Source organism: Peromyscus maniculatus, chromosome 22 (assembly GCF_049852395.1).
Source record: "Peromyscus maniculatus bairdii isolate BWxNUB_F1_BW_parent chromosome 22, HU_Pman_BW_mat_3.1, whole genome shotgun sequence".
In the NCBI taxonomy this organism is placed as follows: domain Eukaryota; kingdom Metazoa; phylum Chordata; class Mammalia; order Rodentia; family Cricetidae; genus Peromyscus; species Peromyscus maniculatus.
In genome coordinates this window covers 40152252-40169340 of record NC_134873.1, presented here as the reverse complement: position 1 = coordinate 40169340, position 17089 = coordinate 40152252, and the positions used below count along the sequence as shown (strand labels likewise).

The 17089-nt window shown below is 46.8% G+C and overlaps 1 protein-coding gene and 1 non-coding gene across 11 annotated transcripts in view; one reads left to right on the top strand and one right to left on the bottom strand.

Moving 5' to 3' along the window:
• Clip4 (CAP-Gly domain containing linker protein family member 4) overlaps positions 1-17089 on the bottom strand; it is a 118835-nt gene that overhangs the window by 18743 nt on the left and 83003 nt on the right. For all 10 annotated transcript variants that reach the window (XM_076558929.1, XM_076558931.1, XM_076558933.1 and 7 more), the window contains 5 exons: positions 11983-12123; positions 8423-8512; positions 7627-7776; positions 4872-5006; positions 1736-1859 (listed from right to left, as the gene is read on the bottom strand). In XM_076558929.1, the coding sequence (XP_076415044.1) occupies positions 1736-1859; positions 4872-5006; positions 7627-7776; positions 8423-8512; positions 11983-12123 (640 nt within the window). The remainder of the gene's footprint in view (positions 1-1735; positions 1860-4871; positions 5007-7626; positions 7777-8422; positions 8513-11982; positions 12124-17089) is intronic.
• Positions 9317-9399, top strand: Trnaa-agc (transfer RNA alanine (anticodon AGC)). The gene has a single exon. It is a non-coding gene; the product is annotated as a tRNA-Ala (tRNA).

Sequence of the window (17089 nt, the reverse complement as noted above, 5' to 3'; positions counted from 1 at the left end):
GAAGTGGGGGTTGCTTTCAAATGCACTACCTTGGAGAAGACCAAAGAAAGGCAAGAGTGAAAGTGAAGCCAGCCTGTGCTCTGAAAACACAGCACTGAAACTAGGAGGAAAGGTGTAGAGGCAGAGAGAGGACCAGCCCGGACTCGGATCGACCAGCACCTACTCTGCCTGAACTACACCAAGTTCTGTACCCTGGGTAACCGAAGGTGGGACAAACCCCAGTCCTCCTGACTGAGAGACAAATCAAACTCGTGCAAAGTAACGTGTCAATCGTCTGCCAGACACGGATCCAGAGGAGAGTCACAGAAGCCCGGTAACCATTACAGGGTTATGGGGAAGAGCTCACTTCTGACTCCAGACATCTGGGAGTTCAAATCCCCACTGCAGAGCACAGTTGGCATTAGCTCTCTGGGCCTGACAAGTCTTCCTCTGTGAAACGGGACAATCACAGGGCAAGCCCCGGCCGGGGTGGCTTTAAGTCACTGATACAGGGACAGCAGAGTAGGGTGCCCAGTGCCCTAAGGCTGTCGGGGCTTAGGGCAAACAGCCGGATAACAAAGCCGGGCTACACGCAGCTCTTCCATTACCCAGCGATGTGACGTCACCGCTGCTCCCGTGGGATGGGAACAAGCATAGCAGTTCGGGTCTCCCCGGGTCTGCAGAGGACAAGGACATATGCCACCTGGGTGCTCAGGATAGAGCCTACCACTAAATGCTCAATAAAAGCTGATACTTGGGGCTATTTTCCAACTCACCTGGCCAGGTATTTATGAGGATCGAGTGAAACAACATTTAAGGGAAGGCACCTTAAGAGCTACAAAGTACCGTATGCTGAAGGCTTTACTGATGTCAAGAATAATGTATCAAGTACACTGGAAATGAAGAAAATTCACATCAAAAGCATATGTAGTTATTCAGCAAGAAAGAGATAGGAAGAAACATGATTTTTAACAACTCGAGTTTGCCCAGAAACCATCAGCACGCAGCTAAAAGGACCAGCAGAGACTCCAGCCTGCCGCTGCGGTTCTAGTCTCGTGAGTCTGGTTATACTGTGTATGCTGTGTCTTGCTCGGAGATTCCAATCCCTTTCCCTAGCCTCTGAAAACCAGACAGAGCCAGCTTCTCCCAGCTCCACGTTTCACCGGAATTTCATGAGGGCCTGTGTTTTGGGATCAGCCTGCTTTTTAAAACCAGACTGAGGTGGCCCACGAGCACACTGTCTTACCGAGAACACTCTGGAGGTTCGGTACATATAAATCCCGGAGACTTCGCTTCCTCCCAACAGCCACTGCCTGTCTATTTTTGAAAACTAAGGAAATCGGAGGGAAAAGCCATTTTGGTTCCATTAGGTTTGTAGGAGAATGAATGGGTGCCTGCTGGCAGGAAATTTAATGCAGTTAGGATGTGACTGAAGTAATCAGAGAGCATTTTCACTTCTGTTTGCATGACAGATTAAGCCTGCTCCTCGCACTGTTCTCAGCAGCACACGCCACTCCTAATAGCCCGACGCACACACACACAGGGTTTGCAAATGAGGGAGAAAGGAGGTTTTTAAAATTGCAAATCCTCAGCAAGGCAAATTTAGCTTCCCATGAGCCTCCCCTCTGAAGAGGGTGGCCAGTTAACCCATTGAAGGCACTGCCATGTGCTTATCGTTCGGATGAAATCCGGGTCCCCCGTGGGCCACGAGGAACTGCGTCTGTGTAACCAGGTACCCGTCCCCGTTCCTCCTCACCTCTGCACCCTGGAGGGGGGCGCAAATATTCCGTATCTCGGAGAACAGCTGAAATACTGCACACCTCCAACAGAACCGTCATTCTTCCCGTGGGGCTTCTCCAGCTCTATGCCGTACCAATACCCTAGAGGACACGAACGAACAGAGCGTCCGAGAGCATCAGCACTTCATTCACGACCGTTATGCGCTAATACGAGCTCAAAGTCTGGATGGCTTAGCGTTTTCACAAATGACCGAAATGATGGAAGATCACCATGATCATTAAGCTCTTGAATGATGAAATTATAAAATAAAACTCGAAAATTTGAAAAGTGGGAGAAACGTTTTAGCGGCGTAATTGCAGAGCAGTACATTAAGGGAGAAAGATAAAACGCACAAACTCAGATTCGCAGAGAATTAGCCATTACGCAAGGGGAGCCCCACCAAGATACATCTTAAGACTATAATGCAAAAGAAGCCGCCCTTGACTCTAATGTAACGCGCTTCAGTGAGAGCAGCACAGAGCGATATTGAGACGCATAAATCCTAGCGTGGACCGCACTCTTCGGTTCGCCCTCCCAAGAGTGGAACACCACAAACAGTCATTAAATAATTAACCAAGGGCAGAGAGAACACGGAAAACACAGGGCGGCATCGTGATATCGCTCCATCTTCCAGCTAAATGAAAAGTCTTAGGTTTGATAATAGGAAAACCTGCCTAAGCGATCGTATGTATGTACAGGCCCCGCTCTGAGGAAGGCGAGTCTCTGGAGAGACTGGAGTTGAAGCAGCGTGGCTGCACTTCCAGGAGCATGAGCTAATGGGCACATTCCTACAGCCGGGACTCCGGAGGGTGCCTGGGATCAGCACACGCCTCACAGTTTACACACTCATGGTCTGGGAAGGCAGCACAGGGGTGACCGTGTTTGGTCTTTCGTAACCAGCAGCAAATAAAGAGTAAGCAAGTGAATACCAACCAACTTACTACCTACAAATTAGGAAGTACAAAAGACTCCTTTCGGATTACTAGCTCAGAGTCAGTTTCAATTATAGGAACCTTAAAAGGCCAACTCAGAATACGCTCTCACTCCGCTTTTTTGTTGTTTGTTTGTTTTTTAGTGTTACACCTGGGCCCATTCTATACTACGATTGGGGCTGAAAAGACTCAGGCACAGACTTGGTTGTCTTTTATGTTTGTGTGGCCCTGCTATGCCCTATAAGCAGTGTCCACAAGCCTCTTCTTTAACCACACTAATTCTCTGCAAACAGACATTCAGCTTTCTGACTCGCCTAAACCAGGTTAGTCTGGTGAGAATTATTTCTGCGTGCCATAGTTATAGTTATGATTTTCCAGTCTCCCTTCCTTCTGCCTTTGACACGCCAGTCCATGTAATTGTTTCTCTTTAATTAAAAGTCCCATTCTCATTGGCTGCATTTCTGTTCCATGATTACTATATAACTCTTGAAAATGTGTGACATACAGCGGAAATAGATACATTCTAGCACAGTGGATGTGAAAATAGCCTTGGCAGAGAGCTAGATGAAGTGCACACTACCTAGTGTGAGACGTAAGGGAGGCCTGGCCTCTAAAATAGCTCAAATCACGCACCGACTCAAACTCAGAGCGGCACTAATCCCAAAGGATGTGGTGGCAGGACGATCACCATGGTTCTCATGCTTCTCTCACACACAGCAGTGGACATTCCTGGTGAACAGGTGGGGTTCCTGGTGAACAGGAGGGGTTCCTGGTGAACAGGAGGGGTTCCTGGTGAACAGGTAGGGTTCCTGGTGAACAGGTGGAGTTCCTGATGAACAGGAGGGGTTCCTGGTGAACAGGAGGGGTTCCTGGTGAACAGGTAGGCTTCCTGGTGAACAGGAGGGGTTCCTGGTGAACAGGTAGGGGTCTCCTTTAAGAGCAGCAGCAGCCATGCTGAACAGCCAGCTCATCACAAAAGACCCTGAACTTCCAAAGGTTCAGGCTCATCTTCTAGAACATGGGCTTCTGGGGGTGCAGGTCTGGCCTGGCCCTCTCTGCCCCCGCAGAGAGGTGGAAACTGGGGCTCGAGGATCAGGGCAGGCGGATGCTGACAGTCTGCCTCCCGCTGTTATTGTGAGTACTATAGTCCTGCCTCCGGCAGGATCATTATGATTTGGGCAGCATCTATGACACTGTGGCAGGCCAATTTGCTAGTCTGCAAGCAGAGTACGATCTCAGCTCCTTCAAGGGTCTTGACAGAATGCTACACTATAAACTTTTCTTTTTCAATCAGTATTGTAGGTAACTATTTCCTAAAATGCTACAATGCCACCATGTGTTAATACGGCATATTGCTACTTAAGACCCAAAGACATGGTTCCATGCAACTGGCTTCTAGTTAAAATGATCATCTTTGGAAATACGGAGGAAGATCATCTTTACCTTTTAAACATATTTATTCCTCTGTGTGTGTGTGTGTGTGTGTGTGTGTGTGAGTGTGGTGTGTGAAACTGTGTGAATTTATGTGCACCATGCGTGCAGGTGCCCACGGAGGCCAGAGGGCATCAGATCCCCTGGAATGTCAGTTACTGGTGGTTCTGAGCCAACTGATGTGGGTGCTGGGAACCGAACCCAGGTCCTCTACAAGAGCAGTTAGTGCTCTTAACCACTGGGCCATCTCTCCAGCACACATCTTTACTCTAGGAAACACAGTACTAGCTAGATTAGGCTCAACATTTAAGTTCACAGAGATGCAGTTTTAGGACCCAGGGTACACAACAACTTGTATATTTTCTTTGCTTTTCTCTTCAAGCCATTCTGATAAAAGCTAGACAGTCCACCCAGCTGCTCAACTCCAGGATTACCCTGGAGGGGCTGAGGAGGGGACCAAGCCTGAGACACTATCTAGTCATTCAGCATACTCTACAGTCAGTGAGAATAAACCAGGGCAGTCAAAACTCATTTTAATATTAGACAAATGTTAAAACATGGCTATGGACGCCAGTCAGTCCGAGCGCAAACGGTTGAATCCGTATCATTCCCCACACTCTGTCTGTCTCTGCTGCCATCCACAAGAACTGGCGAGTTCTCGCTTCCCAGTGACTAAATCACATCTGCCGCTTAAGTTTTAAACCTTTTGTACAGAACTCATGCTAAGTCGGGACCGTTCGGGCGTGTTACCTGGAGCGAAGTTTGTTGTCCCAAAGAACTTAATGGTCCCCACTCTCTGGCCGACCACCAGCACCTTTTCTCCAAGACGGAGTTCTCCTTCTCGCCGGGCGTTATTCGCTGCAGATGGTGCTGAAGAACTCGAACCTGTTGAAGTGGGTGGGTTGGAGATTTGGGCAGACAGGGAAAGAGGAAAGAAAACAAAGGGAGAAAAAAACTCAAAAAGCACACTAGTTTTAAAAAAAAACACTCCATGTATTCTAACTAGTCTGGCTAGTTGGGTATTTCATTACATATTCGTCACAGCTATGATCCTCACTAGGGACACTCAAAGTGAGTAAGGGTTCCCTGAGCAAACCACTGCTGTGGGAAATGCATAATCCTCCATCAACTCCACTAACACAGCCGGGTACACTCCCACAGGACACTGGACGTGCAGAACCAGAGCTCTGCAGGCTCGACCTCCTGTCACGTGACTCACCTTCCATGCTACGGCATGAGAGCAGGACAGAGACAACACAGGAAGACCATGTGAGACCAAGTGGTAGGGCAGGTGTGACCAGTGGGCCACACGGTCGTACGAAGCAGAGAGTTACTGCATTTGCCCAAAATCAGTGTAAGTGATACCCGGGAGTGTAGTTTCAGCTGAACTGCGGCAGGCTGAGCAGCCCAAACGGGACAATCCAAAATGTACGGTGTCCCAAAGTCCTCAAATTCACTCAGGTTAGAGAGCCACCACTCAGAGCGTCGGAGTTTGAAGGATTTAAGATTTCAGGGCTTCTGGTTAGAGACGGTCAACCAGTAGACTGTGCGAATTTTCCAGAATCCCAAACAGCACACATTCAAAACACTCTGATCCCAAATGTTGTGGGTAAGGAACAGCCAACTTATGACTGGTCCTGATTATCCCAACTTGCTTTCCTTTAACGTAATTCAAAACTACCCCTAAAATGCCCACTCGCTGGTATCTGGTCTCTGCCAACTACTGTCTCAAAGCTGTTCAAATCCAGACAGTGGACTCCTGGACCCTGCCCTATCAGCAGCGAGCAGAGATTGAACACTGCCCTATGAGGAGGCCTGGGGAACGCCAGGCGAAGGCCTGGGAGGGCTCAATCGTGGGAACTGAGAGACTGAAAACACAGGAACAATGTGAGCCTGTGAGGACGGAGCTGTGGACCCATGGGCCCTGCGGAGCCCAGATCTAGCCACCAAATCTACAGCAAGCAGTCTACGTGGTGCATCTCATAAAAGGTGAGTGAGGAATAAAGCTGGACCTTAGGAGTTAACCAGGACGGGTGTTCACAGCCAGACTGACCCCCAGACCCAGGGCCTGGACACCTTGTACTTCACACACACACACACACACACACACACACACACACACACACACACACCATTCTCGGCCCCTCCCCTATGAAAGGTGATTCTTTACATTCTGATCATTACCTTCGTCCTCACTATTATTTAGGTCAACATGACCCTCAAGTGTCTGGAAAGGAATAATAATAGTACAGTATACAGGCACACTGGAACCGCTTGTTCCGGGGCTGGGAGGTAATTCTATACTCATATATAAATTCTAAAACCAAGTAAAGGTCAAAAGTCCACATTCCAAACACGGGAGTGTTTAAAACGCAAATGAAGTAGGAACTTGACATTCCTCAGAGCTCAAGAGAAAGTGGCCAGAGCGGAGGAAAGAGGACAATTACGTCACAGAAGCAGTCCCAGGCCCAAATTCCAGTCTCCCCGCTTTTCAGACTCCAGCTTCTAGGTTTACTGTATTAGGGTCATTGCGGAGGGTTTTTGGACTCCCCCACCACCAGGAGGTGGTTTGGGGTTTTGTTTTTATGGGGTGAGGATTGAACCCACAACCTCACTCTGCTAGGCAAGCACCTGAAAACTGAACCAAACCTCAGCCTCCCCAAAACGTATTTATAAACAGAAAGGAAAAAAAAGAAAAGAAAAACCAAAATAAACCCACCCTCTTGAACGTTTTATGTAATAAAATACTGATTCTGTGCAGGTATTAAGTGGTGGTCATTATGAGAATATTTAGAACAATCTACACCAAAAACCAGCTGCACTCTCCTATGGGGCAAGGTGACCGGGGTTGACACCATCTAAGTGGACTTCCGCTGCAAGCCTGGCAGAGTGCTTTCCTCATCCCCACACATCCTGAGGAGCAGTGGTCAGGGGGAGATCATGTGTGTGTCCCCATCACTGCCATCCTGGAGGGACCCCTGAGCCTCTCCTGAACAGATTAAAACCACCTCAGCAAAAGCAGAGTGGAGACACTTTTCTAAACAGGGAGCCGATTGGAAGGCACGTGAGACAGCTGAGATGCAGAAACTAGAGGACAGGCAAGGCAGCTTCTGCGACCCACTGCAGAGCCAGGAGTCCTGACTGGAGGCTGAGGGGACGGAGCGGGGAGAGCAGGAGCAGAGCCAGGGAGGGACTCAGTGTGACTGAAGCCAAGGGTAGGTAGCGTGCTAAAGGGCTCCTACGTGGTGTCACCCAAAAAGCACAGCTCACTCTGCCTGGGGTGAAGGGGGAGTGGGGGAGGGGAAGTGGAAGTAGGGAGGGGGGGAAGGGGAAGGGTAATGGGTGAGGAGGGAAGGGGAAGGGGGAAGGGTGGGAGGGAGAAAGGTAAAGGGGGAAGGGTGGGAGGGGGAAGGGCTCCTTCTACACGTTAAAAAGAGCAAATCCACTTACAAACAAACCAAGATAAAAAACACCAAGAAAGCCTGGTTGAAAAAGCCATAGATACCAGCACTGGCTCTGGACGGGAGGGAGGGGCTTTTGCTGAGGGTCTTCCTGCTGCCGCAGCCGCTGCTTGTGGCCAGCTTCTTGGGGTGGTTCTGCTTGTGGTCCAGCGAGGATGTGGAGGAGGAGCTGCTGATGGACCCAGGCCGGGGAACTGGCAGGGGAACAGGAACGAATCAAAGAATTAAAGGGTGTTTTTTTAAAAAACAGCAAAAACAAACAGAAAAGAAAAGGACTAATAAGATGTTTGCTGGGCAAATTCTTCTGAAACGCTTCATTTCGTTTCCTCAATTGTGGATTATCTAGTGTCAAATTAAATGCCTGATTTCATCCAAACGCACGGCTGTTGACACACAAAACAGATCCCTGTTTACACAAGCAGAAAATTTTAAGGATTCACAGTAAACGATCTTATGCAAGGGGGTGTTACCCTATCAATTAATAATGTTAACTAACCTAACCCCCAAATTCTCTCCATTCTCCTTAGGAGAAACTGTAATACATACACACACACACACACACACTACCAACACGTCTTAAGGTGACAAAATGTTTAACCTTCTGAAAGCCCTGCACTGTGGATCGCCTCCTGCTAAGCTGGTACTTCTTTGTGTATGGTGAGAAACATACAGGAGTCTGTATTTCTAAAGGGTTTTTCCCCCCCAAGGGTAGTTTTTTTACTATGATGATTTTTTTTCTTCCCAGCTTTAACACAAGTCATGTAAGCTGTTTTCACCATGTTATCTCCAAGTCCCACCATGAAACGTAGCTTTAGAACAGGAAGCGATCGGTTACATTACCATCATTGTCTGCTACAGTCTTGACTTCTTCACTGGGAGGCAGTGAGTGTGTGGATTCAGAAGCAGGCTCTTTTTTTGATGGCATCAACCCTGGTGAATAAACACCAAAATGATTTCAGAAAAAAAAAAAAAGACAATTTTGCTTAACATTAAACAAGAAAATGCATTTTCTTTAAAGTATCCGCATCTCTCGGTATCTAAATCTCTTCCACTCCTTTTGTGGTTTGTTTTGTTTTCAGAGAGGGTCTCTCTATGTAGCTCTGGCTGTCCGGGAACTCACCCTGTAGACCGGGTGGGTCTCACAGAACTCAAGAGATCTGCCCACCTCTGCCTCCCGTGTACGGGGACTGAAGGCATGCACAACCACTCATACGCTTCTAAAAAACGGAATGAATACACTCTCACAGACAGAAGGAACCAGCACAGCACCCCCGTGTTTAAGGTAGTGAAAAGGAGCTGGACACACTGCCCAGCGCACTGCACCTGCCGAGCACGCACGGGTCCAGACTCCAGCACTGCAAAACTAAGAAAAAAGAAAAGGATGTATTTGCAATGCATCTAAGAACTTTGCCCAGCTTTGCCCCTGCTAAAGACCTCCAAAATAGCTGAAGCATCATATCTGATCGTTAATAGGCTTGCTCAGAACTTCTCTGTCACACCACAGGATGGACGTGGCAAATCTGTCGCTGCTGAGATATGGCTGAGGAGGACTTGGAAATAACTTATATGTTTCCTATCACACCCAATTCCCACAACAACCCCATCTGAAACAAAAAAAAAAAAGCTCTTAATGAATAATGGCTGTTGGATAGGACTTTCGTATCAACTGCATCAATTTATTTAAAGAGAGCAAACGGATCTTCCCACCTTCATTCCCAGGCAACTCAAGAAGTATTTTGAGGGCTGGGGATTTAGCTCAGTGGTAGAGTGCTTGCCTAGCAAGCACAAGGCCCTGGGTTCGATCCTCAGCTCAAAAAAAAAAAGAAGTATTTTGAGTGAAGAACTCTACAAAGAAGTCTGCTGCAAATGGAAACAAGACATAAGTCTTCTCCCTGAAGAGGACCTTTTGGTTTTGTACAGCCCAAGACCTCCGAACTAGTGACTGTGTGAGGCCACTTCTGAAGGGGGGGGGGGGGACTCTGCAAAGAGAAACCAGTGGCTCACCAAGATGAGTGAGTGGGCTGAATTTCTTCCCCCAGAGCAGAGGTCTAGTAGGAGGAAATCGAGCGGGGATTCTGGAAGGTCTGTCAGAGAGAAAAATCTCGCAGAAGGACACAGCACATGCATAGCTTGGCTGGAAAGGAGTCCCCTGGGGACTCAGATGAGGTAATCTGAACAAGCAGGTAACAGCCCCTCAGAGGGGGCAATGGCTGGCTTTGAGTGCACCTCAACTGGACGGCACTTGCCCAGCATCGGGAGACCCCTGAGTTTATCCCTAGTTCTGCAAAGGAAGAGGGAAAGGGGGGAGCGGGAGTGGACTGCAGGGGAGGCGGGGGGGGGGGGTCACTCTCCTGCAGAGAGGACAGGTGGGAGGATCCTGCAGAGAATGAGTCTTGTCCTGGACTTGAAAGGGAGGACTGGCCTGCACAGAAGTCCATCTGTGCGGCATCTCTTTAGCAGCCACAGCTAGAAGGAAGGGGAGGGAAGGCTGGGAGCAGAGGCCGGAGGAAGGTGCTCCAGCGGCCCAAGGAGGGCAGGAGACACCAGGGCAGGTGCAGAGTGAGAAACAACCATGGAGTGCAATGTTCGATTATCTTATTTTTCAGCCCTAAAATTCCATTTGGCCCTCTCATTTGAACCGTCATCAAGATAAGTGAACATGAACTTTTAGAAATGTATATGCCCAGCATCCCCCAAAAGATTATTTCACAAAACTATAGAACAATATCCCAACCAGGACACATGCATTGCTCCCAGCCACTGATGTTACTCCAATCACCCCAAGTTTACTTGACACCAGTGTGGGGTGTGTGTGTGAGTGTGTGTGTGTGTGTGTGTGTGTGTGTGTGTGTGTGTGTGGTGTGTGTGGTGTGTATGGATGCATGTGTGTATGGTGTGTGTGTATGCATGTGTGTGTGTGTGGTGTGTATGGATGTATGTGTGTGTGTGGTGTGTGTGTGTGTGCTGCGTGTGTATGCATGTATGTGTGTGTGGTGTGTATGGATGGATGTGTGTGTGTGTATGTGTGTGGTATGTGTATGTGTGTGTATGCGTGTGTGTGTGTGTGTGTGTGTGTGTGTGTGTGGTGTATGCACTTATGCATGGATGTGTATGTGTGTATATCATAGCATGACTGTGATACACTCTTTAAAGCATTCTGGTTTGGGTTTTTTGAGGGGAAGGTCTCATTATGTAGCCCCAGGTATGAAGTAGCAAGAATATCTACAGAAAACAACTTTACAGCCATATTAAGATGTTTGAAATTATCCACCTAGACAGAAAACTATTCCAATCACATAATTAAAGATGGCTGTAACAATGTCAGCTCTTTTTAAATTGGTAAAAGATTAAGTGAGCGCAGTTTAAATTTTAGTAGTTTTGTTTTTAAAAGAAACCTAAGAACTTACTCTAAAATATGTAAAGAAATGTGACTTATAGGGGCCCCAAAGAAGGGAGACAATCTTTAAGAATAAGATGGGAGGCTTTCCTCTCCACTGGATATCAAGATTCTTTTTTAACATCACAGTAATTATGAAGTACAACCACAGGCACTCGAGGAAAGAAACAGAAGAGAAGAGACAAACTGAACATCTGGATACATCATTTAGATGATGGAAAGCCTTTCTGCTTCAGCTACCAATGGGTTAACAGATATGTACTGAATACCTGTTTTGTGTTATGTGCTTCTGTGAATACAAAATCAGAAATTATCCTCCAGGTCTAATTCAAGTGTAGAATTTGACTGAGAGCACAAAAGATTTACACAAATAAAGCAATCAATGGACACAATAACAACTGGGCTGAACAGGTTAAAAGCGCGCGCGCGTGCGCGCGCGCGCGCGCGCGCGCACACACACACACACACACACACACACACACACACACACACACACACACACAGCTGGAGAACAAGGAGGTTCAATGAGTCGGGTTCCTGGGGAGGGGCAGGGTCTGTGTGGAGTGAGGAGCAGTGGGACCTCCACAGGCTTGCCCACACAAGAGGAGTGGCACAGGGGGAGAGTGAGCAAGAGTCCGCAGCAGGGCACAGGGGTGGCAAAGCACAGCCAACCCCAGGAGCCCAAAGAGGGCACCCGAGGGACCTCAGAGAAGGGGTGAGGAGCAGGAGGCTCCAGACTCACTGGAGGAGTAAACTCCAGGCCTGCGGCTGGTCACGGGCATCGGAAGCACACAGAAAGGAGGAAAAGACGAGGCTGAACCACCACTGTCCGGACTTAAGTTAGTATTCAAACTGAGGCCAAACACACAAAGGCCTTGCTTTTGTGAGGTGCGGCTTTTGCGATGGACTACCAAAGGGAGTGAAGCGGCCTAAATACCGTGAATCCCACAAATACAACTTGAAATGCGGTTCAGGTGGGCATGACCTTCCAGGTTTGACCTACCAGAATTCACTTTGGACGTGACGTGAGCTACATCAACCTTCTGGGACCGGATGTGAGGCGCCGCTCTCGTGGAAGGAGTCTGCGTGGCGTTTTTCCTTCCTTCTTTTACTTTAGTTATCTTTGAGAGGGGCGCAAAAATACCTGAGGGCAAAGACAGCACTGTCATTAGTGTGGGAGCGACCGACAGCATTTCAAATGCAGGGCAAATGTTAACGGTTGCTAACACAGGGCTCTGTTAGTACCTACCCGACATGGCGCTTGCCCTCAGAGAGTGTACAATCTAGTTGCCAAGACTAAATAGACAGTAATTTAGGAACCACATTAAGAGATACATAATCTGCTGTGGGGTTAAATTCAGGGGAAAAAGAAATGTGTCAAAGTTACCACCTTCTCTAAGCAACTGAGAATAAGTATTACATAGTGTAAGCCAGGCCACTTCATGCCTGCTTGGGATTTTTGTGTAATGTTGGGCGTTATAGCCCTTCACGACCCTGACTCATCTTCCTTTTGTACTGCACACCTTTTAAAGACAAACTCAAATGTTACTTCTGTCTGAATTCTCCCACTGTAACTAATTACAGTCCCTTACACACAGTACAGACACAACAAATCCTTTTGACTGTATAAAATAATCTTCCCCCAAGGCCTAGCCCTCAATGCCTGCCAGTCAGAAACAATACAGTGTGTGCTGAGGAAGGGAGGTGAACAGAGGCAGGGGACTGCCTACCTACAGCAGCTGGGAGTATAAAATCCCACTGAGGGAGTTTATGAAGGCAATAAAACATCCAGTTTGAGTAAGTACTCACAGACATTGAAGAGAGTGAATACAGACTATAAATCCCAAGATTATCTCCCTAACACACTTAAGAAGAAAATAAAGTCATAATGTGTACATTACACCCTGAGTGTTTACAACCTAACAATCGTGCATCATATAGGAGGAAATCCGTTAAAGCAGGCCAGGAACACTCGCACCCTTACAGAATGTGAGCACTCGGCTCATGGCCGACAAGTGCCAGCTACATTTCTTTCCTAGAAACCTGTGAAATTCTTTTCTCCTCTGAATTCTGGACGACCTTCTCTGGATTTTCCTGTTTTTTAAAACTTATTTGTAACTATCTTTCCTGTCACTGACCTGAGGCTATCCTTGACTTTCTATTCTAAATTATTTTCATTGCCAATTGTATACACACACACACACACACACACACACACACACACAGAGAGAAAGAAAGAAGAGAGAGAGAGAGAGAGAGAGAGAGAGAGAGAGAGAGAGAGAGAGAACAAAGCTTGACTATGATGAGGATGACAATGATAATCACAATTAAATCTGCCAAGGATTAAAGAAGGAAGTATTCCGCCAGGCGGTGGTGGCGTATGCCTTTAATCCCAGCACTCAGGAGGCAGAGCCAGGCGGATCTCTGTGAGTTCGAGGACAGCCTGGTCTACAAAGTGAGTTCCAGGAAAGGCGCAAAGCTACACAGAGAAACCCCATCTCGAAAAATAAAAAAAAAAAAAAAAAGAAGGAAGTATTCCACCACTCTGGATTATGAATTTCTGGAACTTGGGAATTCTCTGCTAATCCTCCTCGTGGAATTAATTCTAAGGAAATAAACTTAGAGGTGTGCACACAGGCTAGGAGGTGATGCTTGTCTAAGGAAAGGATACCTTGCGAGAGAGACACAGTATTTCTAGTTTATCAAAATGTCCTGACCTCTAACTTATTACCATGTTCCAGAGACATTTCTGGGAGAAAATAAAATCTAGGGGGAAAAGGAACTGTCTGGCAAGAAGACAAATGAACTTGATCTCATCCGCGAGCTGCAACAGCCCCTCCATCAGCCCAGATAGGTTCCCCGGGTGTTCTGCAGGGACTGTTTTTCCTATCCAGACCTACGGTAAAATGTAATCTAGAAATCAAGTACAGTAGGTCATCAACAACAGCCGATCACAATGCAGAACACCGACCAAGGTACTCTCAGCAGTGGCTGGTGGAAGGATGTGGGAGACCTAACGGGGCTGCGCTATGATGTGGTCAAGGTTGACCACGGACAACTGAACCCACACAGTAATCAAGCCTGCTCGGCTGCGTCACCACCACCAGTGAACAAGACAACGAAGACAGAGTAATTCATGAAACACGGGCAAGACAATTGAAAACCAGGCCGGTAAGAAGGCTGAGCAGGCTAGAGGCCACCAGGTCTGACAGTCTGAGGTCAATCCCTGGGAACCACATACTAGAAGAGAACCAACTCTCTCATAAGCTGCCCTCTGCCCTCCACACACCATGACACGCTGAAGCCCCTACACACACACACACACACACACACACACACACAAACACACACACACACTACATACATGTAAAAAAAAGAAAAAATATTATTGTTATTACATTATAAAATTACATTACATCTGTAGGAAACTTTATATGGATCTGGGCGATCAAAGCAAAGAACTGAAAATTAAAGCGCATGTATGAGAACATTTCTAATTTATTTGATTGGTGTCAGTAATATCACAAATAATGATCAAAAAGTGGCCTGCTTTCTTTTGTTTTTATTTTGAGACAAGGTTTTGTGTAACCCATGTCCTCAAACTGGCTATGTATCCATGGATGAACTTAAATGTCTGATCCTCCTGCCTCTACTTCCCAAGTGCTGGGATTACAGATATGTACCACCTCGTGTATATCATGTGGTGCTGGGGGCCAAACCCAAGCCTTGAGCATGCTCAGCAAGCACCCTACTGAGGCAACACCCCCAGTCCAAATTCCTTCTTTTCTTAATCTGAAAGAAAAAGGTGACTTTTCTTTGATAATCTCAAAAGAAAATTTCCATATAGAAATAATTTGTTTTAAAGGATAATCAAATATTTAGTTCTAATGGTTTAAAAGAATTGTATTGTGCTGGGCGGTGGTGGCGCACGCCTTTAATCCCAGCACTCGGGAGGCAGAGGCAGGCGGATCTCTGTGAGTTTGAGGCCAGCCTGGGCTACAGAGTGGGTTCTCAGAAAGGCACCAAAGCTACACAGAGAAACCCTGTCTCAAAAAACCAAAAAAAAAAAAAAAAATTGTATTGCACACAATTCCTCATCTGCATAGATCTTGTTCGTCTTCATTTATTATTATTATTACTATTATTATTATTATTATTATTAATCGAGTAATTTGGGTAAACCACGACTACATCTGAAGCTGTGGCTGGCTACACTGTCCACAGCGGGCACAGCTGGTGGTCTCCCTTGCTGCCCGGTCACCCAGCATAATCACTGGCTTCCCCGAGGCTGACACACAACTCTAAGGTTGACCAAAAAGCAGCACATAGACTAGTCTCTTTCAAAAGGAGAGCAATGAATTCTCAGATAAACACGGCTTGTTTAATGCGTTCAGCCCCATTAAAAACGTCAGCAATGAATAAAAACCATATAAATTCTAAGAGAAATTTATTTCTTGAAGGAGAAAATAGAAGCTTCTGAGAAGGGGAGAGAAGGCCGAGCCTGAAACTCCTAAGTAGCCATCCGAGAAGCTCAAGAAAGTGGCTGGCAAGCTCCAGAGGGTGAGAGCCACATCCTGGCCAGCGCTCGGCTATGTAGCTGCCCTGGCACAGAGCCGCATCGGTCGATCTGCTTACACCTGTGAGGCCCACAAAGGCGTCACTAGCTGGTCTCTGCAGTACAAGTTTGCTACGTTCTACATTAGCTAATACTGTCTTCAAAACACTAAGAGGGCACGTGTGACCATTTCCCAGTCCTCTTCCCAAACTACCACATGAAATCGGGCAGGAATATGCATGTTGTCAGAATGGAGGGCTCTCGTGTTACGCCCAGGAGTCTCCTCTCAGAAAGCTACTGAAGGATCTGCTCCACCAGAACTAGTAAGTAAGCTAAGAAAGAAACTGATGGAACAAAGTCAGAGCACCAAATCTTTCCCTTTACGGAACGAAGTGGAGAGATGTCTAAGACTGGAAAAACCAAGACACAGGCATGTGTACAGATTCTTAACAAACATCAGTGCTGACATCAGAAAATACAAAGGCTCTTACCTCTAAAGAGCCAGTGTGGCCGGGAGGTGGTGGCGCACGCCTTTAATCCCAGCACTCGGGAGGCAGAGCTAGGCGTATCTCTGTGAGTTCGAGGCCAGCCTGGGCTACCAAGTGAGTTCCAGGAAAGGCACAAAGCTACACAGAGAAACCCTGTCTCGAAAAACCAAAAAAAAAAAAAAAAAAAAAAAAAAGAGTCAGTGTCAGGGGGAGGGAAGGCTTGTTTCTTTTGAATAAGCCTGACAATCTATCCAGTTACATACGTGTTTACTTTGGTAATTATGGAAAGCATAAAAATAATAGTATCCACAAGTATTAAATCAATTATTAGGTGGCTACGACTTAACAAACTAGTCCGTGCTAGAGCTAACAAACAGTAATCCTGAGATGAACCACAGCACTAACATGAACTCAGTATAAAAACACACAAGAACCAGAGGCAGGAATGGGAAGAGAGAAGACAGAACCTACGGAGAAGAAACTAATTGGATGTTTTCTGATCTGCCTGGGGATCCACAACTCCCCTGCCCTCTACCTCAGGCACCTTAGCAATGACCTAACTCAGTACACCAAGATTACTCAGCAGGAGGGTGACCTTAAGTTTTAAACAACCTAACATGTGGCCCCCACATCCCAACCTGCCTCTGAGTATTTAGAGTCCAGAAGCAGACTCCCAAAGCACCCAGCTCTGCTTTATCAAGCTTGCCTGTCCTCGGAACCACGCGAGTCAGTGAGCCCACAGCCCATGAGAGTCTGCCGACAATCTCTGCGCTCCCCACAAATCTGACTGACCTTACCCTGTGTGTGACTAAATGCCTTTGATCCTGTCCTTCCTGAGCCTGGCAGCTGCCAAAAGCAGGTATGAGAGGAAAATTCAAACTAAAGCCTTGACCCTGTTCCAGCAAGCTCCTAATGGGTTTCATAATTATTTACAGAAAAACATTAACATTTCCAAAGGAATAAAAAATAGAATTTGTAACTAATTCTTGAATTATGTTATATATATTAAAGTATGAAAATAAAATAATAATCATAAAGGGAAAAATGTTAGCCCTATATTAAATATC